Source organism: Acromyrmex echinatior, chromosome 3 (genome assembly GCF_024713525.1).
Source record: "Acromyrmex echinatior isolate Ae372 chromosome 3, ASM2471352v2, whole genome shotgun sequence".
NCBI classification, from domain to species: Eukaryota; Metazoa; Arthropoda; class Insecta; order Hymenoptera; family Formicidae; genus Acromyrmex; species Acromyrmex echinatior.
Genome location: NC_141854.1, coordinates 9,652,382 through 9,672,663, shown reverse-complemented (window position 1 = coordinate 9,672,663; position 20,282 = coordinate 9,652,382). Strand labels below are relative to the sequence as shown.

Sequence of the window (20,282 nt, the reverse complement as noted above, 5' to 3'; positions counted from 1 at the left end):
GTCATCGCCATCACCATGATACAACGCTATAAAAAATCAATATAATGCAGTAATTGAAATACAAGCGTCCTCTCCCTCATTTGTTACTTACGCGACGAATATGCAATCCGTACGCAGGTACGACGTAATGACATAACATGGCCACGTGAGGGGTTAACTATGGAGTTAGTATAATAACATTGGCTGACGAGAAGACAAGACGGATAGTCTCCTTGCAGTATACACGTATAATGTCAAATCACTCAAGAAGCCCGTCGCTACCCCGTGAGTAGGCCGAAACTAGCTATTTAAAAAAACTTAGGCCCTGATTATACATGCGTGTGTGTATTCATGTGTGCGAATGTGTAAATGTGTGTATATATATACATAAAAATAAAAATGAATGAAGATTTTTGTAATAGAGATAAATTTTGGATGTTTGAGCCGTCATAATTTCAAAACTATTGATTATTCGGCCCAGTGAGACTTTTGATCAATGAGCTAAAATCTAGATCGTATCAAAATTTCAGCCAATTTAACCGGAACTCCATTTTCATAAGAACTGTTGCGGAGTCCTTTTTTTTCTTTTAAATGTTGCATATATATTTTATCTAAAAAATAATTATAACTTTCTTTATTTAAATAATTCATTCAGGAAAACTAAAACGTTTTTGTAAGTAAAATAAATATTTTTTTTTTTATGTTCAATGACAAATTTTATAGACAAACCTTTGGTTTACTCATAGGCTCCACTGTCTCCTATACTTGCTTTAAAAGATATATGATTTATTTTATTTGTTAATATTCAATAATTGATTTAATAGTATTTGTTTTCTTTATATTAAAAATGTTTTTTCCTTTAATCAAGTAATAATTTATTAAATAAGTTTCAAAATAAGTTTCTTTTAATGAAATACATATTAATGTCAAAATATTTAAAAAATTTCACTCAGTAAAATAGAATTTATTTACACTTCAGCACATACAGCCAAGAAGGGGACTTGATTTATAGAAATACTTAATTCATTCACACTTACATTTCTCTCCCAAATTTTCTTGTAACTATACCATTTCACTCAATATAATGTTGTCCATAAAAAATTGAAGTTGAATGTCTGTGAGTAATTTTTATTCGCCCTGAGATTTATTTATGTGGAATAAAATTGTTTTATTGCTCGACCATATAGAGAACGCATTTAGAGATTCTAAGCATATAAGGATATAGAAACGAAGATATTTTTTTCTTAGTATAAGATCAATTTGTCCTGCGAATTATAGCTCAGGAGAATTAAATTTTTTTGGAGGTGAAATTACCAAAGATTTTACGGGAAATTGTTCGAAATGACGTATTGTGTGTGTGTGTGTGTGTGTGTGTGTGTGTGTGTGTGTGTGTGTGTGTGTGTGTGCGTGCGTGTGCGTGTGCGTGTGTGTGTGTGTGTATTTTAACAATTCAAATTTTTTTTTGAAAATATTTCAGATTTGGCCACTTTTACGTACAAAATAATTTTTATGAAGATTGAAGATGATTAAATTCCCTACAAAATTATTTTTTATTCATCCTCGATTAATAGTTTCCGAAATACACGTCCGAGAAGGATTTACTTGCGTAATTAGTCTGAAAAGAATATTTTGTTTTTGTTCATTTGTTATATTACTCGCGTCTGGCAATGTATTTTGATAATATAAACAAGTAATAAAATTTTTTTATATAATAACCTTAATAATAATACAATTATTAATAACAATATTTTTTTAAGTAATAAAAATCTAATAATTACTATCACGCAAAAAAATATTTTGCTACTCCAGCTAGAATTATTGCTGTTTTTTATGCTGGTAGAAAATTATGTATCATACGCATAGAATTTATAGTACAATATTCTAACAATATGTGCAAGAAAATTTAGATCTCAAAATCAAATATAAATCACTGCTGTTGTATACTGAGAGTTAATGTTCACATTTTCATGCTTAAAGTAGAGAATGAAACATGAGAACTAAATATATACATACACTTAGAAATGTTCTTAAATTTCATTAACTTTTAAGTTACACAATTTGAACTTAATTTCATGATATTACATTAAATTTAATATATTCAAAGGCTACTCATCTCAGCTATTTAGATGCACTGAAAATTCTTTATTTTCATGTGAATGTAACAAAATGAATAAATCTTTCGATTTATGATAAGTACTTTTGGAGCAGCCAATCTATGTACCAGAGAATCCAAGATATATACATAAAACATTAAAAAAATAAGTTTTGTTAAAAAATAAAAGGAAACATAATCAACCCTCATTTTTTATCAGTTTTTTGAAGCTGGAAAATTTTTTAAGTCTGCTGGCGATCAGGACTTTTAACACTGAGAGAAATGATTTTGTTATAGAAACAAATCAAGGGAAAGTAAATGTGATATTTGTTAAAAAACCGATTGTTACGATTGCAAATTAATTCGTCAATGTAATAAATAATCAATAGTATCGTATCAAATAAGAGAGTCATATATATATATATATATATATATATATATATATATATATATATATATAAAAGTCGTAGACGATTGCAGATCCCAAATTGTAAGAAATTGACCAATTCTAATCAAGTATTCTCCCTACATTTGACTGTGCTTGGTCGATTTCCTACGATTTAAGACTCCACAATCATCTATGAATTCTATGTAAACAAATCTAAAGATAGGTTACATTCTATATAATTTGCTTCTGTTACTAATAATTAGTTGGTACAGCAGACTAGCAGTAAACACAACAACAAAATTTGTTGTCACATATTTACCGACGCACCTCTCGTTTTCGTAATAATTCGTAGCCAACTTTCATTTCACAACCGTTTTCATTTTAAATGTATGTATAAGACCAGCGGTGTTTTGTGTTTCGCGTCCGCGGTGACTGCCTGTCTCTCTACCTTTCGATGCCAAATTTTATTTTTCCTAAACCGAACAGTTCCGAATTATAACGATGATAAACGAGTCAACGGATAAATTGAATTTCCATATATAGTTCAATATTCTTGTTAATGTTAAATAATTTAAGTCTTAAATAATATTTTTAAATATGAAATCTTGATAATTACAAGACAAGTATATTGTATATGTAATATATCATTTTGAACATTTTCCTACAAACAAATCTTTTATAGCAATTTTGCCTCCAAAAAATCTAATTGGATTTATAGTATTTCTTGGATTTATAGCTTTTCTTGGGTTACTAGCATTCTCTTCATAAAAGGCTATTGTTATGCAACAGTAATAAATATATATTGAAAATTCTTATTTTATAAATATAGATCGTTACATTCTCTAATATACGCGATATAACTTGCTTTACGGAAGAATACATTTATTGACGCGTAAGCGAGAATGAAATAAACCGTAACTTAAAAAAATGTATGCAAATGTATGTAAATCAGTTTAATATATGCGACGCGTAGTAAAATATTATTATAAAAGACTTATTATTAACTAAGCACACAGATGGTACGATGATTTACGCGAATAAATGCAACCTCGCGATAAATGCAGTCAAGCAGGAAGATGCGTTTTACTGTCACTACCGCAATAGTACCAAGCACGGCCGGTTTCGTGCTTATGATTGTGACCACGGAAATTGTATCATTCGTTATGCATTCAGTGTACGAATGGATATAAATACATTCAACAGGTTCAACTGCTCCGAAATTAATAATTCAGACACATCGAGATATATTTTATAGATAGATACATATAATAAATTTTTGCAATAGCTGCCAAATTCTATCAAAATTTTTAGCTATTTTTTTCTATTTGATATATCTTTATATTCAAAAAACATATTCATATAGATATTTCATTAATATCTGTTGCAACGAAATTTTAATTTAATCAGTACCTATTTAATGTCTGCGTGTAACATATTTCAATCTTTTAAGTTATTATCACTCAAAAAAGTGATCTTGCAATTACAACGAAAATTATCTAAGTACGAAAAATAACTGAATAGATAAATTTCTAGCATGTCTAATCATATAGATAGAATTGAATGACAGAGATAGAATTTAGATTTGTGCTATAAATTCTATGCGTATGATACATAATTTTCATACAAAAAATAGCTATAATTCTAGCTGGAGCAGCAAAATATTTTTTTGCATGATCCAGTAATTATTGGATAATAAGTGAAATTATAGATATCTGTAATTTCATTTTATAGTTTACGCGAAGTTTACCTTAGATGAATAATAAATATCCGCTGCTTTTCCGTTCGTTCAAATATTTTTTCCATATTATAGAATTATTCGTAGACCGATGTAAACGTTTTCACGATCGATTCTTTTAACCGTTTCATTCAACCATCAACTCTCTGAGTTTGCACTTTCTCAACGTATTCCTTGAATTTTTCAGGTGAGCGGGAAGGAGGCGCCGCTGACCGGAGACGGCGGCGGCCATGCACTCCGCCCCGCTCCAGCCGCTCCGACAACAACAACAGCTGCAACAATTGCAGCAGCAGCAGCAGCATCACGACCGAAACAGATTCCGAGTTCCCTTGTTGCTGCTACTGCTGCTTGCTAGCAGTGTGGAATTTGTTAAAACGGAAGCGCCAGAGCAGCGATCGGCTTTAATGCAATCGGCATTAATGCGATCAGGAGCAGCTGTCCATCGCAAAAAATGGCCGGAAGATACCGATGTATTCCCAGTGAATTTGACCATTGGGTATCTTCCGGCTATTAAAGGAGGTCTTAAGGATCGTCAGGGTTTGGCTATTTCCGGGGCCATAACGATAGCCCTGAATGAGGTAAACATTTTTTGTTTTACATTTTTAATGTCTTCTCTGGTTGATTATCATTTTCTAGCTTAGTTAACAAATACCACCAGTATATAATTTTGTTTTGTGCAATCCTCTTTTGTTAAACATTTAATTATAAATAAATGTATAATATTGTTTGAAATAAATTATTATTTCATTATCATTTTCTAGTTTAATTAAAATATATCATATATATATATATATATATATATATATTATAAATCATATGTATAATTTCATTCCGTCTCCATTTGTTAAATATTAAATTATAAATAAATGGAGAGAGATTGATGATAAAATACACTATTGAAGATTTTGTTCATTTTCGATACTTTGTTCCTATATTTTTTACTTGTTATGAATGTAAAAATTCATTTTTAATTTCTGCGCCTCTTGTTGCGCTTTCTTTTGCATTTCGTGTTCTTATTTTAATGTGTTATTATACACCTTAAATTTTCATTATTTTTGTTATTTTTATTATTCTTATTATTTTCATTATTATTTTCATGTAAAAATGTTTTTATGTAAAAGTATTCCAAAATATACTTGATGCCATTTTTTACATTTTTAATAGGTACGAGAGAGGAAAAAGTGTCGAAAAAGAGTAGAAAAAATTCAGAAAGAGTATAGAAAGTGCTGAAAAAACAATATATGGAAAAATGCTCTCAGATTCTGACATATATACAATTGTCAAACGTAACCCAGTTAATAGCATTATAACAGAGACGAGGAAAATGTTAATGAGATGAAAGCATCGTGAATTTATTACTGAAGCAGAATGAACAAAGCAAAAAAGACATTATAAAAAATTATTCCCTTTCATTGAATGCCTCGCATTCTTTATTTCACAACCGCTCCTTACATTTAATAATACTGTTTAACATTATTTTTCAACACAAGTATGAATATTATTTCCAATATATTTTCGATATATGTATTGAACACGAATCCGTTGGCCAAAATTGGCTATCACATCACAATTTTGAGAAAAATAGCGTCAAATAGATAAAATTTTGTCGAATAATAATGTATAATCAAATATATATATGTATATATACTGTTAAATTTACAGTGTCAAATTAAAATCAATTTGAGTTATTTTTAATTATTCCTCTAAGTCGCTACTGTTCCCTAAAAAAAAGGGTTAATTTAACTAAAATCATAGGATTAAACAATTTAACTCAGAAAATGTATTAAATTTGGCTCAAATTTAGGTTATTATTTACTAGATGCATAGGTTAATGTAACTCTGTGACTAAAAAGTAACTCACTATTTTCTTATAGTGTCTTAATTTACTAATATTTCTAACCCAACATCAAAAACTACTCAGATTTAGATTAAATATTAAATTTTTTTATCGTTATTATGAGCACATATTAATACAAGTTAAATTAGGTTCTTATTCTAGTTATATTTACCTAAATCCGATTCCATCACCATGAGATTAACTTTAATCTCAGTTCAATTTATTCTTTATCTTTTTTAAAAATTAATAAAAGATAAAGAGAGCAAATTGAAAAGAAATTAAAGTTAATTTTTATATGATGGTAGAATCAGATCCAAACATAATTAGAATATGAATCTAATTTAACTATCAATATATGTTGCTCACAATAACAATAATAATTAAATAATAAATTAAATCGAGATTACTATTAAATATATTGATGGAACTGAACTTTAATAAATCATATAAGCACATTTTAATATACTTTTAAGTATAAAGCAGTATTAGCGTAAATATATAATTTATTTCTTAGAATTATACGAAACAAGAAAATAAAAAGAGAGAGAAGCTATTAAAAGAATATAAAAACAGTAAAATTATAGTTACAGTTTTTCGGATTGTATGCGTATTGCGCACTATACATCTTTAGTCGAACATGCTTTGTTTCGTAAACATATATAATAATTTTCGTCATCAACATGTGTCGTATTATTCCGAAACAATGTTCTAAATATCTTTCTATATATTATATCTTTCGTTCTTTGTTTTAAATAAAAGATGCAGTATGATATAAAGTCTTCTCAATACTGTTTATTGCAGAAGTAATTGTAACATTTGATTGTGCCAATAAATCAATGCAGTGCTGTTCAGCGGCATTTAGAACTTTTTCAATAGTATTTTTTGACATACTATAATTACTGTCATAAGATTGAAATGTGTTAGAAACTGTAGAAGAATCTATAGTTTTTGTTCTTAAGTCGTTAAGTTATGTGTGTCCTAAACAATCATTAGCAAGATAGTAATTCAAATTTGTTGTAGTTTAAGGAAAGAAATATCAGATTTACCAATACAAAATTGCATAACATGAATAATTTGTTATTGATAATGAGAGCAATATATTGTCGATAACAAATATACAAATTGTGTTAAAAATCATTGTTTTTGAAAAAAATATCATAGATATTTATAAAGTAGCATAGATATTTAATGCAAATTGTGCATAATACATAAATTATAATACATAAATTATATAAAATATTTCTTAAAAAATTATCAAATATTGAATACTCACACGAACAACATCGATAAAATGCAATTTAGAAATCTGTGGAGTTGGTTTGATATCTTAACGGGTTCTTTTTTACTCTGTACTTTGATTGAAAAGTATCATTTGAGGGAGAAGAAATGGAAGCAGTCTGTAATGCAGTTACGATTCGGTCAGAATCTATTTTTCAAAATCATATTAAAACCAAAATAATTTTAAAATCTAAAATAACAATTTTAAAATTTGTATAACAATAATTTTTTGTTAACCTTGTGCACTTAATTCTTGTGCAAGCTTTTCAGCTTCTGTGCGACCACAATTTTTGGCACGAAATATTAATTTTTCCGAAACCAATCCGAATTCATTACAGAGAACATCTCCTTGTTGTTGTGACATTATAATTTATTATAATTAAAAATTTTCATTTTTAATTTACTGTTATACATTACATGTTATACAATATATTACACGTTCTATTTTTACGCTCATTACGTTGTAAGCATCAGTTTATTTTTATTATCTATCTAAATATTAAACAAGGACGAATAATGCTTACAAGCGTAAAACAGAAAGCATATATAACTGATCTAATGGTGTAAATCAAACTTTGGAAACGTTTACAATAATAAAAAAATTTCTTTAATAGTAATATTAAAGAAGCTATTAACTGCATTAACACAATATAATAAATATCGACGTATTTCAAAAATTCAAATCACTTACGACAAAAATTATCTATAAAATCTCCAAATCCCCATTCTTGGAGTTTTTTTTTCTACATTCATAATTCTCAATTGTTATCTCCAAAACAATTTGAATGAAAAGGTCACACAATAAGAGCGCGGGCATGCGCAATAATTAAGAATCGTGCTCGTACTACACAAGCGCGGACTTGTTCACACAAATCAGTACTTAGCTTGTTGCGGAATATAATGGCGTATATTATAACGAATATTATACACTTGTTAGTATAATATAAAGAATCGAATAGAAAATAATTTTTTTTTGATACAAACAGATTCATGTTAGACTATGAAACGATACTCAGAAATCAATATGTCGAAAATAAGATATTTATCATTAAAATACATAAGATATTTATCATTAAAAACATCTTTTAAAGATTATGTTATAAGACATTTTAAAGATAATCTTAAAGACATTTTGATAATCTTAAGATGTTTTATATGTTCGAATTTTGGATATATTATTCTCTGGATATATCATTAATATATTGTTTCATGTCATTTTCGTTCGCTGTAGCCAATAAAAAAAACTTATTTTTATTTATTATAAAGAAAAATAATATTTTTTCCCTTTTCCTCTTTTCTTTGAATTTCTATTTACTAGAAATTACTATCACAAATAGCACTTTGCTTTTAGACGATCTTCGATGTACACAACCCGTTTATTTGGCAATATTTCTTACACAGCAGTTTATCTCCAATAATAGCTTCGCGGTAATTCACTGTTATTTATATTTTATTAACTGTTGGACGTAGTGATGACGAAATATAGACGTAGAACCAACAAAAAAAATAGAAGAGATACTCACACAAAGAGGAACTACACGGTGTGCGATCAGAGAGATTATATCAGTGTGCCCTTCATATTCTTTTCGACATAGTTATACTTTCAAACTAAGCAATTCAACCACAAAAATTGAGTTGATTAGACATAGTTGTTTTTTTAACTATGTGTTTTGTGTCAAAGTAGTACAGTTTTGACATATGTATAGGTTAAAAATAACGAAATGTCATTTAACTCATTTGTTTAAATTTGATCTTTTTCAATTTAACAATGTATGATAAGCCTTAAGAGCTGTGCTAACGTTTTATCATAAGAGAAAAATATTTCACTCTTTTTAAGACTCTTTCCAGTTGCAGTTGAAAATTCATTTCACATGGTAAAACGTTGGTACGTTTATTAAGATTCGCCCTGTACATATTTAATTGCATGTCTGCATACTTGCATTTCTTTCTAAATGTTGTATACAGAAGTGGTGTCGAATTTTTTATACTTCCAAGAATGTATCTCCTGACTTATTCCGGGAATATATCTCCCACAGAGGATATTGACCGCAGAAATGTTTTACATGTGCAATCAAAGAAAAAGAGGGGAAAAACCATTTCCTATTGCTACTTTTGACATTATATCGGGATGAGCATGTCAATATCATATCCGATTTTATTTATATGTATGTGTACAGGCCAATGTCGTTAAATTGCCAAGCTCGTAATAGTCGACCGTTTATGAGTACCGCAGAGAGAATCATTTACGGCAGAAACGCCTTCGGCGTGTGATTAAAGAAAAGGGAGAAAATCCGTTTCAACTTTCGTTATCTCGCGCAGTTTATTTCGCAGCCACCACTTCTAAAATAAAATTAATTAAATTTGTATCGCGTCATGTCAATATCATATTCGCGTTTATTCATGAGTGTTATTTATAGATTGTTTGCAAATATTATTTTTAACAAGGAAGATGATAAAATAATTGGTACGACTCATTTAAAATAAAAAATAGAAAATAAAAAATAGAAGTAAAAAATAAGAAATCGATCGTATCATAAACACTTAAAATAATAAGTGCTAAATATAATTATTTTATTAAAAAATATATATATTTTAAATGTGTTATTTTTAAATATGACTTCTAATTTTTCAATATTTTTCGTAAAGTGCAGTTTGAGTGTTTATCTCTCGCGGAGAGAATACATTTACGATAGAAATGCTCGATGCAGAGACACAGAGAGAAAAAGAAAAGCAAGGGGAAAAAATTCATTTTGTCTTGCTACCTTCGTAATGAAACCACGATCTCATATTTGAATTTGCTCACTGTTATGTTAGTCATAGGCAAACATCGTACATTTTTAATAACTTTTAAGCTCGTAACGGTCGAATGATTGTCTCCGTTTGTTATGTTAGTCATAAGCAAATATTGTTTTTAATAATTTTTAAGCTCGTAATAGTCGAGCGATTATTTTTCGTAGAGAGAATACATTTACAGCAGAAAAACGCTCGATAAAAGAAAAGAAAAGAGATATTAATGAAAAACCATTTCTTTCCGTTCGGATGCTTCGTTTTCATTATTTTGCAAATGATGCTCGCTATAAATTGCATCTAATAATGAAATTTGTATCGCGAGATGCATGCCAATATCATATTCGCGTATACCCACGAATTTGTTGTTTCGCAAACGCCGTTTTTTTTTTTTTTATTTTACAAGCACGTAATAGCCAGACGTATTCATTTTTCGTGAAAAGAATATATTTACAATAGAAATATGCACGCTCCATGAGTTTATAATCAAAGCGAAATGCACGCGATATCTGTAAAATGTAAATCCGCTTTAAATGGTATAAAACAGAAAAGCAATAATGTTGCGTTCGTCGCGTAATCCCCGACGCGATAATAATTCAAAAGTTCCCTCCGCCAATTACCAGCTGACTAATTCACCAATAATCCGTCCTGTTTCGCCGTCATATCTCGTGCATTATTAAGCGTAGCCGGCGAGCCAATAGCGGGCGAAAAGTTTTACTCTTCCGTATTTCGGCGCGGTGAAAGCGTTCCCTTTTAATCCGCGGCTCGTTAAATCGACTTCCTTTATCGAGGAAGCCGGATCAACAGTAGCGACATTGCACGCTGGCGCGCCTTATTATTTATTAATAGAGAAGGCGCGTGCAATTCACATGCTACATGCGTGCGCATGTACATTGGCTGTGCGCGAATGTATAATTATGAATGCAATTTGCGCGCTTAAAAAACAGCACGCCGCGCCTATTACGACGCGAGGCAGGCGTCTCTCCCTTGTATCGATTATGCGAAATCGCCAATTAACGCTCGTTCTATTTACTAATATATCGAACCGAGAGTACGGAGCATAGTTCACACCGTGGGAGTGCGTACGGCGAGCGCGAATTCCACGATTTTTTTACTTATCATTTTTTATAGCCGTATGTATCCGCGGGCGAAACCTGAGTGCAAGGTGGTATTCTTGCACCTGCATCTACATTGCACTTACGATCGCGGTGAGCGAACCGAGTATTAAGTAAGACACACACGCTTATGTACGCGCGCGATTATCTGCGCCTCACGTTTTATTCAGAATGAATTCACGAGAATAACTTGATGTAAAGGTACAAAAAAATTCTAATTTCTTTAAAGGACGTTTGTAATCGTCGTCTTGAATAAAATATTTAATTACGGTTATTAATGAGTTTAAAAACCGTCTCGATAAAGAAAATGTGTTATCATGCATATTGAATTTTTTAATAAAAAAATTACATGCCATTCACGATCGATTGTTTCCAGGAGTATATTTTTATCGTTAGAATAAATTGCTGTAGTTGTAAAAAATATCTTCGTATACAAAAAGTTTAAGTAATCTGTCTAATAAAATTGTCTCTAAGTAACAAATTAATTTTCTAATTTTGCGAAATATTGTGACGCAAATCGTGTCTTACTTAATACTCAGTTCGCTCATCGCGATCGCAAGTGCAATGTAGATGCAGGTGCAACAACACCACCTTGCGCTCAGGTTTTGCCCGCAGATACGTACAGTTATAAAAAATGAAAATAAAAATCGTGGAATTCGCGCTCGCCGTGCACATTCCCATGACATGAACTACCCGCATAAAATGATTTTTGAGATCAGATTAGAATTCAGTCGGATTTTCCAAAAAAGTTATGAATTCTGGTTCTAAGAAGATTCAGAAGTGTAATGTTTTGTAAACTAGATTCTAAATGGGAAATCTAAACAGATGCTCGAATTTCCTTCCGAATGTAAAAACGTATCTTGTAAATTTAATTAAACAAAAATACGTTTCATTATGTTTAAATTTAGAAGAATGTAAACTAAAATGAACATTTGTGTTTCCTTTATTACATTAATAAAATGATTACAATTGAACTGTTATTTCGGTGTTAATTATTTATAAATGAGTTGTATAATACTGTCTACTAAATTAATTTTATATTAATTCATACATTTTTAATTAAATAAATCAATGTACATAAATAATGCTAATACATTAAAAGTAAAAATTAAATAATATTATTGCGATCAAATAATATTATTTAACCTAAAATAAAAAATAAAAAATAAAAGATAAAGTTACTAAGGGTAACGGTAAATGTGACATGCATCTGAATGAAAAATAAATTATTTTTATCAAACACATAAAAAGTATAATTGTTGATTACTTTCAATGCGTTTGATAAAAATAATCCTAAAATTTATTTTTTATTCAAATATTATTGTACGTCACATTTATCCCTCACAATTATCCCTGTCATAATTAATTACAATAACCCCTAGTGACTCTATACAACAATGTTTTACAACAATGTAAAAAAGAAAGTTACATACGTTATTAATCAATATTTATATACGTATACAATTTTTATTTTTTATTCTATTGCAATGCAATGAATTCCATGTTTAATAAATATAAAAATGTGATTTTCCATTCGATTTCATATATATGTGTAAAACTATAATTTTAATGATGCAAAAAGAACCATGTGACTTTCTGCATCTCCATTTCAATTCTAAACAGAAAATCTAAATTTGGGATAAAAATAGATTTGCTAATTATCGCGGTGCGATTTGCTTATTTCTAATCAATAATCTAAGATGTATTTGGGAAGATTTTGAGAAATTTCTGCATGAGAAGGAATTCAAGAAAGGAAAGAACGGTGGGGATGGGGAGGATGGAAGGGATTCCCAGACTGGAAAGGTGGAGGCTAGGGGAGGAAGAAGAATGAAGGGAGCGGAAATCTGTATGCGTAGGCGGTCACTTTTACCCTTACGACGCAATGATGGTCGTAGTGACGCACAAGATGATGGTGGTGGTGGTAATGGTGGTGGTGGTAATGGCGTTGGCGGTGGTGGAGGTAGTGGCAGTGACGGTAGCGATGAGCAGGAGCTATGTATCTTTCTTTTTTTATTTCCTCTTTATCTGACATGTAGCATGCCTGGTCTCACGGTTTCCCATCGATGCGCGAGGGATCAAAGGGGAAAGAGATCCGTAAAATGAATTCGGAAATTTTAAAGCGGGATAGGAGCCAGCGGACAATCCTGCCCTACGGCAGAATTAATTCTTATATGATCCAAAAATTGGAAAAAAAAAATGTTACGATAAGTTAAAAGTAATAACAAAGATAAAAGGGAATAAGCGTTGTTCAAGGTGCGTAAATTAAATTTAAGAATATCTCTCAATATTCAAATTAAATTTATTGAAAAAAACCATAGAACAAACATAATCGTTAAAACGATAATAAATTCGTACATTTTGTTTAGTTTTCGAATCTTCTTTAGCGAAAAATTTTTTTATATAGATTTTAACTAATGATACAAAAACAACCATATGAATTTCTGCAGTGATTTATTCCGATTTTAAACAGAAAAGCAAATTGAAAATTTTCGTGAAATTCACCCTCGTATATGATTTGAAGGGTGAACGCTTGTGACGGTTGCGAAATAGGATGCGAGACAGAAATGCGAGAAGATTTTTATGGTGTCTCTTTGAAATAAAATCGCTTTGAAACAAAACCATTTTGATATTTGAAATTTTTGAAATCAACATACATTTACGCGGTAATGTTTGTATATCGCATTGAAATATCTCGCTTAAAAAAAAGCTGTTTTGTGGAATGTCTTACATGCTTGATCTAAATACTAGATTGGCTAGCATGTACATTTAATATAGATTGATATGCTGATTATGCGTCATATAATAACAGGGGCGCATTTGCGTGAACAAGGATAGAACTATATTTTAACAAGTGTTACGAACGCTAAATGAAATGCACCTAAAATATCGACGCATTTGAGAGAAGACTTTTCCTTTCGTTGGATGCAAAAAAATAACAATATTCAGCAACTTTCTCCTATATTATATCTCTCTTATTCCAATTTATTCCTTTACTAGTTGTATTAATAAAACCTATGTCATCTTATTTGACATATTCGAATTTTTCTTGTTATTCTATATCAATAATTTCATCCATAAATGCTTAATTTTCAAACGACTGATGAAGTCATCAAATTCCGCCTACATTTTTCTTATACGTTTGATACTCTATCATTCATTCTCTTTTTCTTTATTAAGAAATTTCCACAAAGTACGCGTGTGCTTTAAAATGTGTAAATTTATTGTACAAGATAATTATGAGATATCACGAAACAGAATCTTCCTCCCAGCAACCTTCCCACTTTGGATGTAGCGGTAATAAATTGTCCAGAGAAAACCATGAATAATAGCGTGTAATTTTATAATACGCTTTACAAAATGTCTAATCTTTATCCATGGTGTTCATAATTATTAGGTGCGAAGATCCATCTCATAAATTATCACGTGCCATCGTTTATATTGTGGAACAATATAAACTTAGCCAGTAAATATATATATTAGCCAACAAATATATATTAAGTAGTATATTTATAAGAAAGTATAATTATCAAGCTGATAACTTTTTACTTAATCATTAGTGAATTGCATATTCCATATTTTTTAAAAGATTTTAGATTATTATAAATTTAAAAGCAAACAAAAACATTTAAAATATATTACAGCACATTTTCAGATCGTCTGAAAACTTGAGAAGTCATTCATGCAATTAGGAAGATATCTCTACATCGTGAATGAGCCGAATATTTTTTTCGCGAAATCGCGCAACTTGAATCCGCTGAGAGAGACCGACCGAGTTCCGCTAACATTATCAATAACTTTCGCGGCCGTCATGTGTGTATCGCGGTTTGATCGCGTTCACACTTCAAATACAAATATTTAGTTTACCGACTATACGGGAATAGCCCGATACACAAATCTGCTTTAAACGTTTGCACAATACAACCGCATTGGCGATCCCCAAACGATTTATTGCACGTGCGAACTTTTCAATGGTCGTGTTTTCGTCGACGGTTATAATTCCAACTCGGATTGCCAGGCATGTAAATTGGAGCGTCGGCGAAATAACTCTATTCAAAAAAACTATTTGTTAGGAATTCATATTTGCGTAACGATGGGGTATATATATCTTTTATGAGAATCAAAAATTCTCCCGCCTTCGACAGCGCGTTTTTGAAACTAGTTGAATGACTGTCACGAATGTGTTTCAGATCAACAACGATCCGAATATTTTATCAAACGTAAACCTGGTGATGCGATGGAGCGATACACGGGGGGAAACTGTAGAAGCTACCAGAGCAATGCTTGACATGATCTGTGACGGGGTTGTGGCCTTCTTCGGACCAGAAGGCACTTGCTTCGTCGAGGCCACAGTCTCTGAGTCTCGCAATATACCCATGATGAGTTACGTAAGTAAATCGTAAGCTTTTACTAGTTTTAAGATCTTCTGATCTAATTCTATCGCATATGTCCGTTAATACGCACGCTATTTATAGATACGATTGATAGTGCGATGTGGTCACGCGATATTACATGACGCTGCATCAATATGTTATTCTTATTTTATGACGTACACCCTGAACAAAATATGTAACTGCATGAACAAGTACAAAGTCACAATTTGTAATTTAAAAATTTATACACTTTTATTAGAAATTATTTTGTTACAAAATATTTGCATTTCTAATCGCGTAAATTTTACATTTGCCGTTTATATAATTGTAACAAATTTTTTTACAGTGTATGCTATTTTAAGTTTTTCATTTTTAAATATAAAACTGAAAATGTGAATTGACTTTTTTACATCTTTTACATATTAAAGCCAATTATACTAAAAAAAAAGTAATATAATAATTATTAATTTAAAATCAATCGTAGAAATTTTTTATTTCTCTTTGTTTCATTATTATAAGAATTCTTAATGATTTATTACTTAATTATTCTAATCTCATTTTATATTTAACTTAAAAACATTCGAGAAAAACAATGAAAGAAGTAAAGGAGGGAAGAACGAATGCTGGATAAATAGATTGCCCCGTGGCATAATTATCGCGGTTTCGTGCGGGCTTGAATAAAGGATTAAAAACAGTTTCCATCGGTGAGAACCGCGGGGTTGTAGGGCATTGGCAAGGTAAAGTTAGAAAAAAAAGGCCGATGCGTGGGACACGAGAGAGAGAGAGTGATCTAACGAAGGTGGTTGGAGGCAGTGGAGGTGCGCTCGACAAATTGAACACCCACGGGGCGTGACAGTATAATTATGGATCGTGTGTTCTGAAGCTTGTGCGTGTGCATTGGTACGATATGCGTGCTACGTCACGACGGAGCATGCAACATGGTTGATTCACACGGTGGGATTTGATATTACCAGTGAGGGAGGGGAGCGAGAGAGAGAGAGGGGGGAGAGGGGGGAGAAGGAGGAGAAGAAAAAGAGGGGACGAGAAAGAGAGGGAGAGGGGACGAGAGAGAGGGAAAGGAGGGGGGGACGATCCGCTAAATTCAGTTCTGGTGGTCTTTAATTTGGAACAAATACGGATAGGTATATCGTACTTACTCTTTAAATTAATGGATATCACTGATGTCATATCAAGTATGCTACCGAGTAGTAACTTAATTAGTAACTATCTACTGATTTAGATTTAGAGAATATATATATATATTATATTATTAAATTGATTTAATGAAAGAATATACATATATAATTATATATTCTCGAAACATCTAACTTTAACTCACGTGTCGACGTTTTCTATCGTATTCGTTAAAAAAATTGTTTTTCTTTAAGAATTATAAGGATATGAGTGACTTCCAACAGGCCGTCGTGCGTCGCTCATTGCTTGTTAAAAAGTTATTGTACAGTCAAACTTAATCATTATTTTTCTGCTTTAATACGAAAAATGGATAGTCAGATAACTTTAAACGGAGAGAAAGGTATAAGGTGAACGAATTTAAGAAATACAATTTTCCACGCTAAGCATTTGATTGCTTCGATTTTATCCCTCTCTCAAGGGGCGCATAACTTTCCATGCGAGCGACTTTCACCCAACTTTGCGGAGAAAAATTCTGTAAGAGAAGAAAGATTCCGTAAGGGAAAAAAGATTTTATAAGGACAAATGAGAGTAAATAACTGTACAGCGATCAATGTGCTGTAGTTATAAAATTTAAAGTATATTTACAATTTCGTACATCTGTGACGTAACATTTGATCATTTGACTAATTTAAATTTTAGTAAATAATTATTATTGTATATTTCTTATGATGATCTAGAATTCACTATTAGTTTGAAAGCTAGTAAACAGTCCCACTCCTTAAACATAACAATTATAGAAGAGTCGTCACGTATTCAGGGAATTCATTCCGCTTTAAATATGAGTTTCTAAACTTAATTTAGTGGAAATGTATTGCTGATGATAGCTATAAATTAGCAGAAATATCCGATCATTGATTTTATTGAAATTAGCAGAAATGTGATTTTATAATTAGTATATTGATTATAATTATAGCATATTGATTACCGCGCAGTTATTTACTTCACTTAATCTCCAGTTTATTGATTAATTGCTTGTCAATTTAATTAATTTGTAATATTATGTAACACTCTAACTCTAATTTTGCAATCTAAAATTATATTATAACATCGACATTGCAGCATACAATTTGCTTGAAATAAGCAGCATGCAGTTTGCTTGAAATTTAAAAAATTCACGCAAAAATATTATTAGATATTAAGATCGCCTTGATAGGCGAACATAGGTCTCTTTATTCGTATTGAAAACTCAATCTGAAAAACTTTGAAAAGCAAGGAAACTTCAAAATTTATTTTTTATGGCAACCCCGATGATAAAGTAAGTGACAGGGGAAGGGACTCAAATTTATATACAAAGATTGAAATTATATATTTTGCCAATCATCAAAAAATTTTTGTGCATCAAAGTTATTTTTTATTATATATTAAATAACATTTAATATAAGAACAACTTTTGATATATTAAAAATAAAATAATATATATATAATATATTCTGCAATATAATATAATTCTGCAAATTTAAAAAAATCTTATAACGAAAAATTAGATTTCTTCGCTACTGGCTCTTCTTGGAAAACTTATATAACTTTAAATGCTATGACTAAGCTTAATTTATAGATTGCCGGAAACTTCTATGCAAGTTGCGCAGAATAACAGCTTTTAATTTTAAGGACGATTTGCAATGTATCTATATGATTTTGTTCAAAGCCTGTTAAATTTTTCTATCAAAATAGATATTTTTAATGAGATTTTGATTTTGCATCTAATAATCTTATGCAACTGTTTAAAATGATCTATAAAATTGATAAGAGCGTTTCTTGCGTTTTATTAAATGCAAACTATAAAACGTCACAACAATTCAATTGCGAAATATATTTGAACAATTCGAAATTTTTATAACATATTTTTCTTTATAACTTCCATATATCATTACGTAAGTGCAATTATTATGATGTAATTATCGCGAATAAATCTGTGCAATTATTATGATGTAATTATCGCGAATCTGTACTGACAAAATAATTATCATATAGTTTCTTTACATATTCGTACTTATGGCAGCGTCAGCCACAGTATCTCATTTATTCTAAAAAGAAATTCCAAAAGAATTTACGCGTGAAGCCGGAAAGTCAAGAAATCTAAGTACATTGAGTCACGGGAAATTAACCTCGGCTCTCCAGCGATGCGCGACCGTGCTCACCGCAAAGTCATGAATCCAGCTATTTAACAGCATTCCAACAGTAATGCCGATCGTATTATAGTCACATCACCTGTAGCTCGTACGTGCACACACTTGCACGTGCGTATGGTTCATGAATTTTGCTTTGACGCCGATCGCCGCTTCTTTACATTTACTTCTTTTTTACTTGTCGCGCAACAATTAAAGTTATTGGCATTCCTAAGCGTAAATCTATGTAAACTAATCTCCCGGAGCGAGATGGATTGGGCATTACATTCGTACTTACATGTTGTACCTCATCATTTACATTATGACATACATATTAAGTCGTTTAAAAAGTATCCGCGGTTTTTTGTTCAATTTTTGAATGAAAAAAACCGCGGATACTTTTTAAATGACCCAATATATCATGCAAATGAAAAGTAACATTTCAACATCAGATATCTCTGTCACACACATCTTCGCTGATATATCGAAAGAGTGTTTTAACACGTTTCCTTTTTTACGCTGGCTTAATAATTTACAATTTCTATACTACTTCTACAATACTCATCTCTGGGCCTGACAGAAAATTTCCTGCAGCCTAGCGTTCACCGGTCGTTCCCTGGCTCATTTCCGGTTTGCTGCTGCGGCGTCTGCAGTTGCTGCTCCGGTGCGGATTGTCTCATCACATCGTCGCGCGTAACCAGCATATTGTCTATTATCTCTCGCTACACGTGTAGCGAGTCGTGTAGCGAGTCGTGTAGCGAGAAATAATAGACAATATGCTGGTTATGCGCGACGATGAGACAAACCGCACTGGAACAGCAATTGCAGACGCCACAGCACTGAGTTCCGATGCATTATCACTTTATCACCGATCGCGGATTCGTCGGTGTCTCGATTTTCCCGAATTGTCCAACTTTCGTCAAAATATATTTTTAAAAAATAGACTACGATAATCGACTCACGTCGGACGGTCACTTTTGGATTTCCGCGGATTTGCGGATTTAATCGCAAGAAATGAAGTTGTTGGACTTATTTATTCTAGCGTGCAATTTATTTAACAAGATCTGCGCATGTAACAACGTACGTGATTTCTCGATTCTCTCATTTCCACCACTTGTCTTTTCTCAAACCTTCTTACGAAATCATCAAATATTATTTTCGTATCCTATTCTCTGTCGATTTGTTGCTACGTGTTTGAATAACGGTTGAATTTTACGGATACTAAATAATTTTTAGTTTAAAAAAATTGACTTGTTAAGACATTTTAATACAAGTGCGTTATATAATCAATTTCGCTTTTAAATCTCAAACAATAGCGAGGACCGAGTCGAGACATTCCAAATGAAATTTACATGTTCAAAGACCTCTCGTTCTTGCTTTCCGACACGAAGTTTCCGCGAAG

The 20,282-nt window shown here is 31.2% G+C and overlaps 1 protein-coding gene across 2 annotated transcripts in view; it reads left to right on the top strand.

Annotated features, from left to right (window-relative positions):
• Nucleotides 1–20,282, top strand: part of LOC105146326 (receptor-type guanylate cyclase Gyc76C) — a 100,304-nt gene that overhangs the window by 34,567 nt on the left and 45,455 nt on the right. The window contains exons 3-5 of one of the 2 annotated variants that reach the window (XM_011056497.2): nt 118–264; nt 4,382–4,772; nt 15,399–15,596. In XM_011056497.2, the coding sequence (XP_011054799.1) occupies nt 4,425–4,772; nt 15,399–15,596 (546 nt within the window). In that variant the 5' untranslated portion in view covers nt 118–264; nt 4,382–4,424. The remainder of the gene's footprint in view (nt 1–117; nt 265–4,381; nt 4,773–15,398; nt 15,597–20,282) is intronic. The other variant, XR_015544537.1, reaches the window with a different exon arrangement.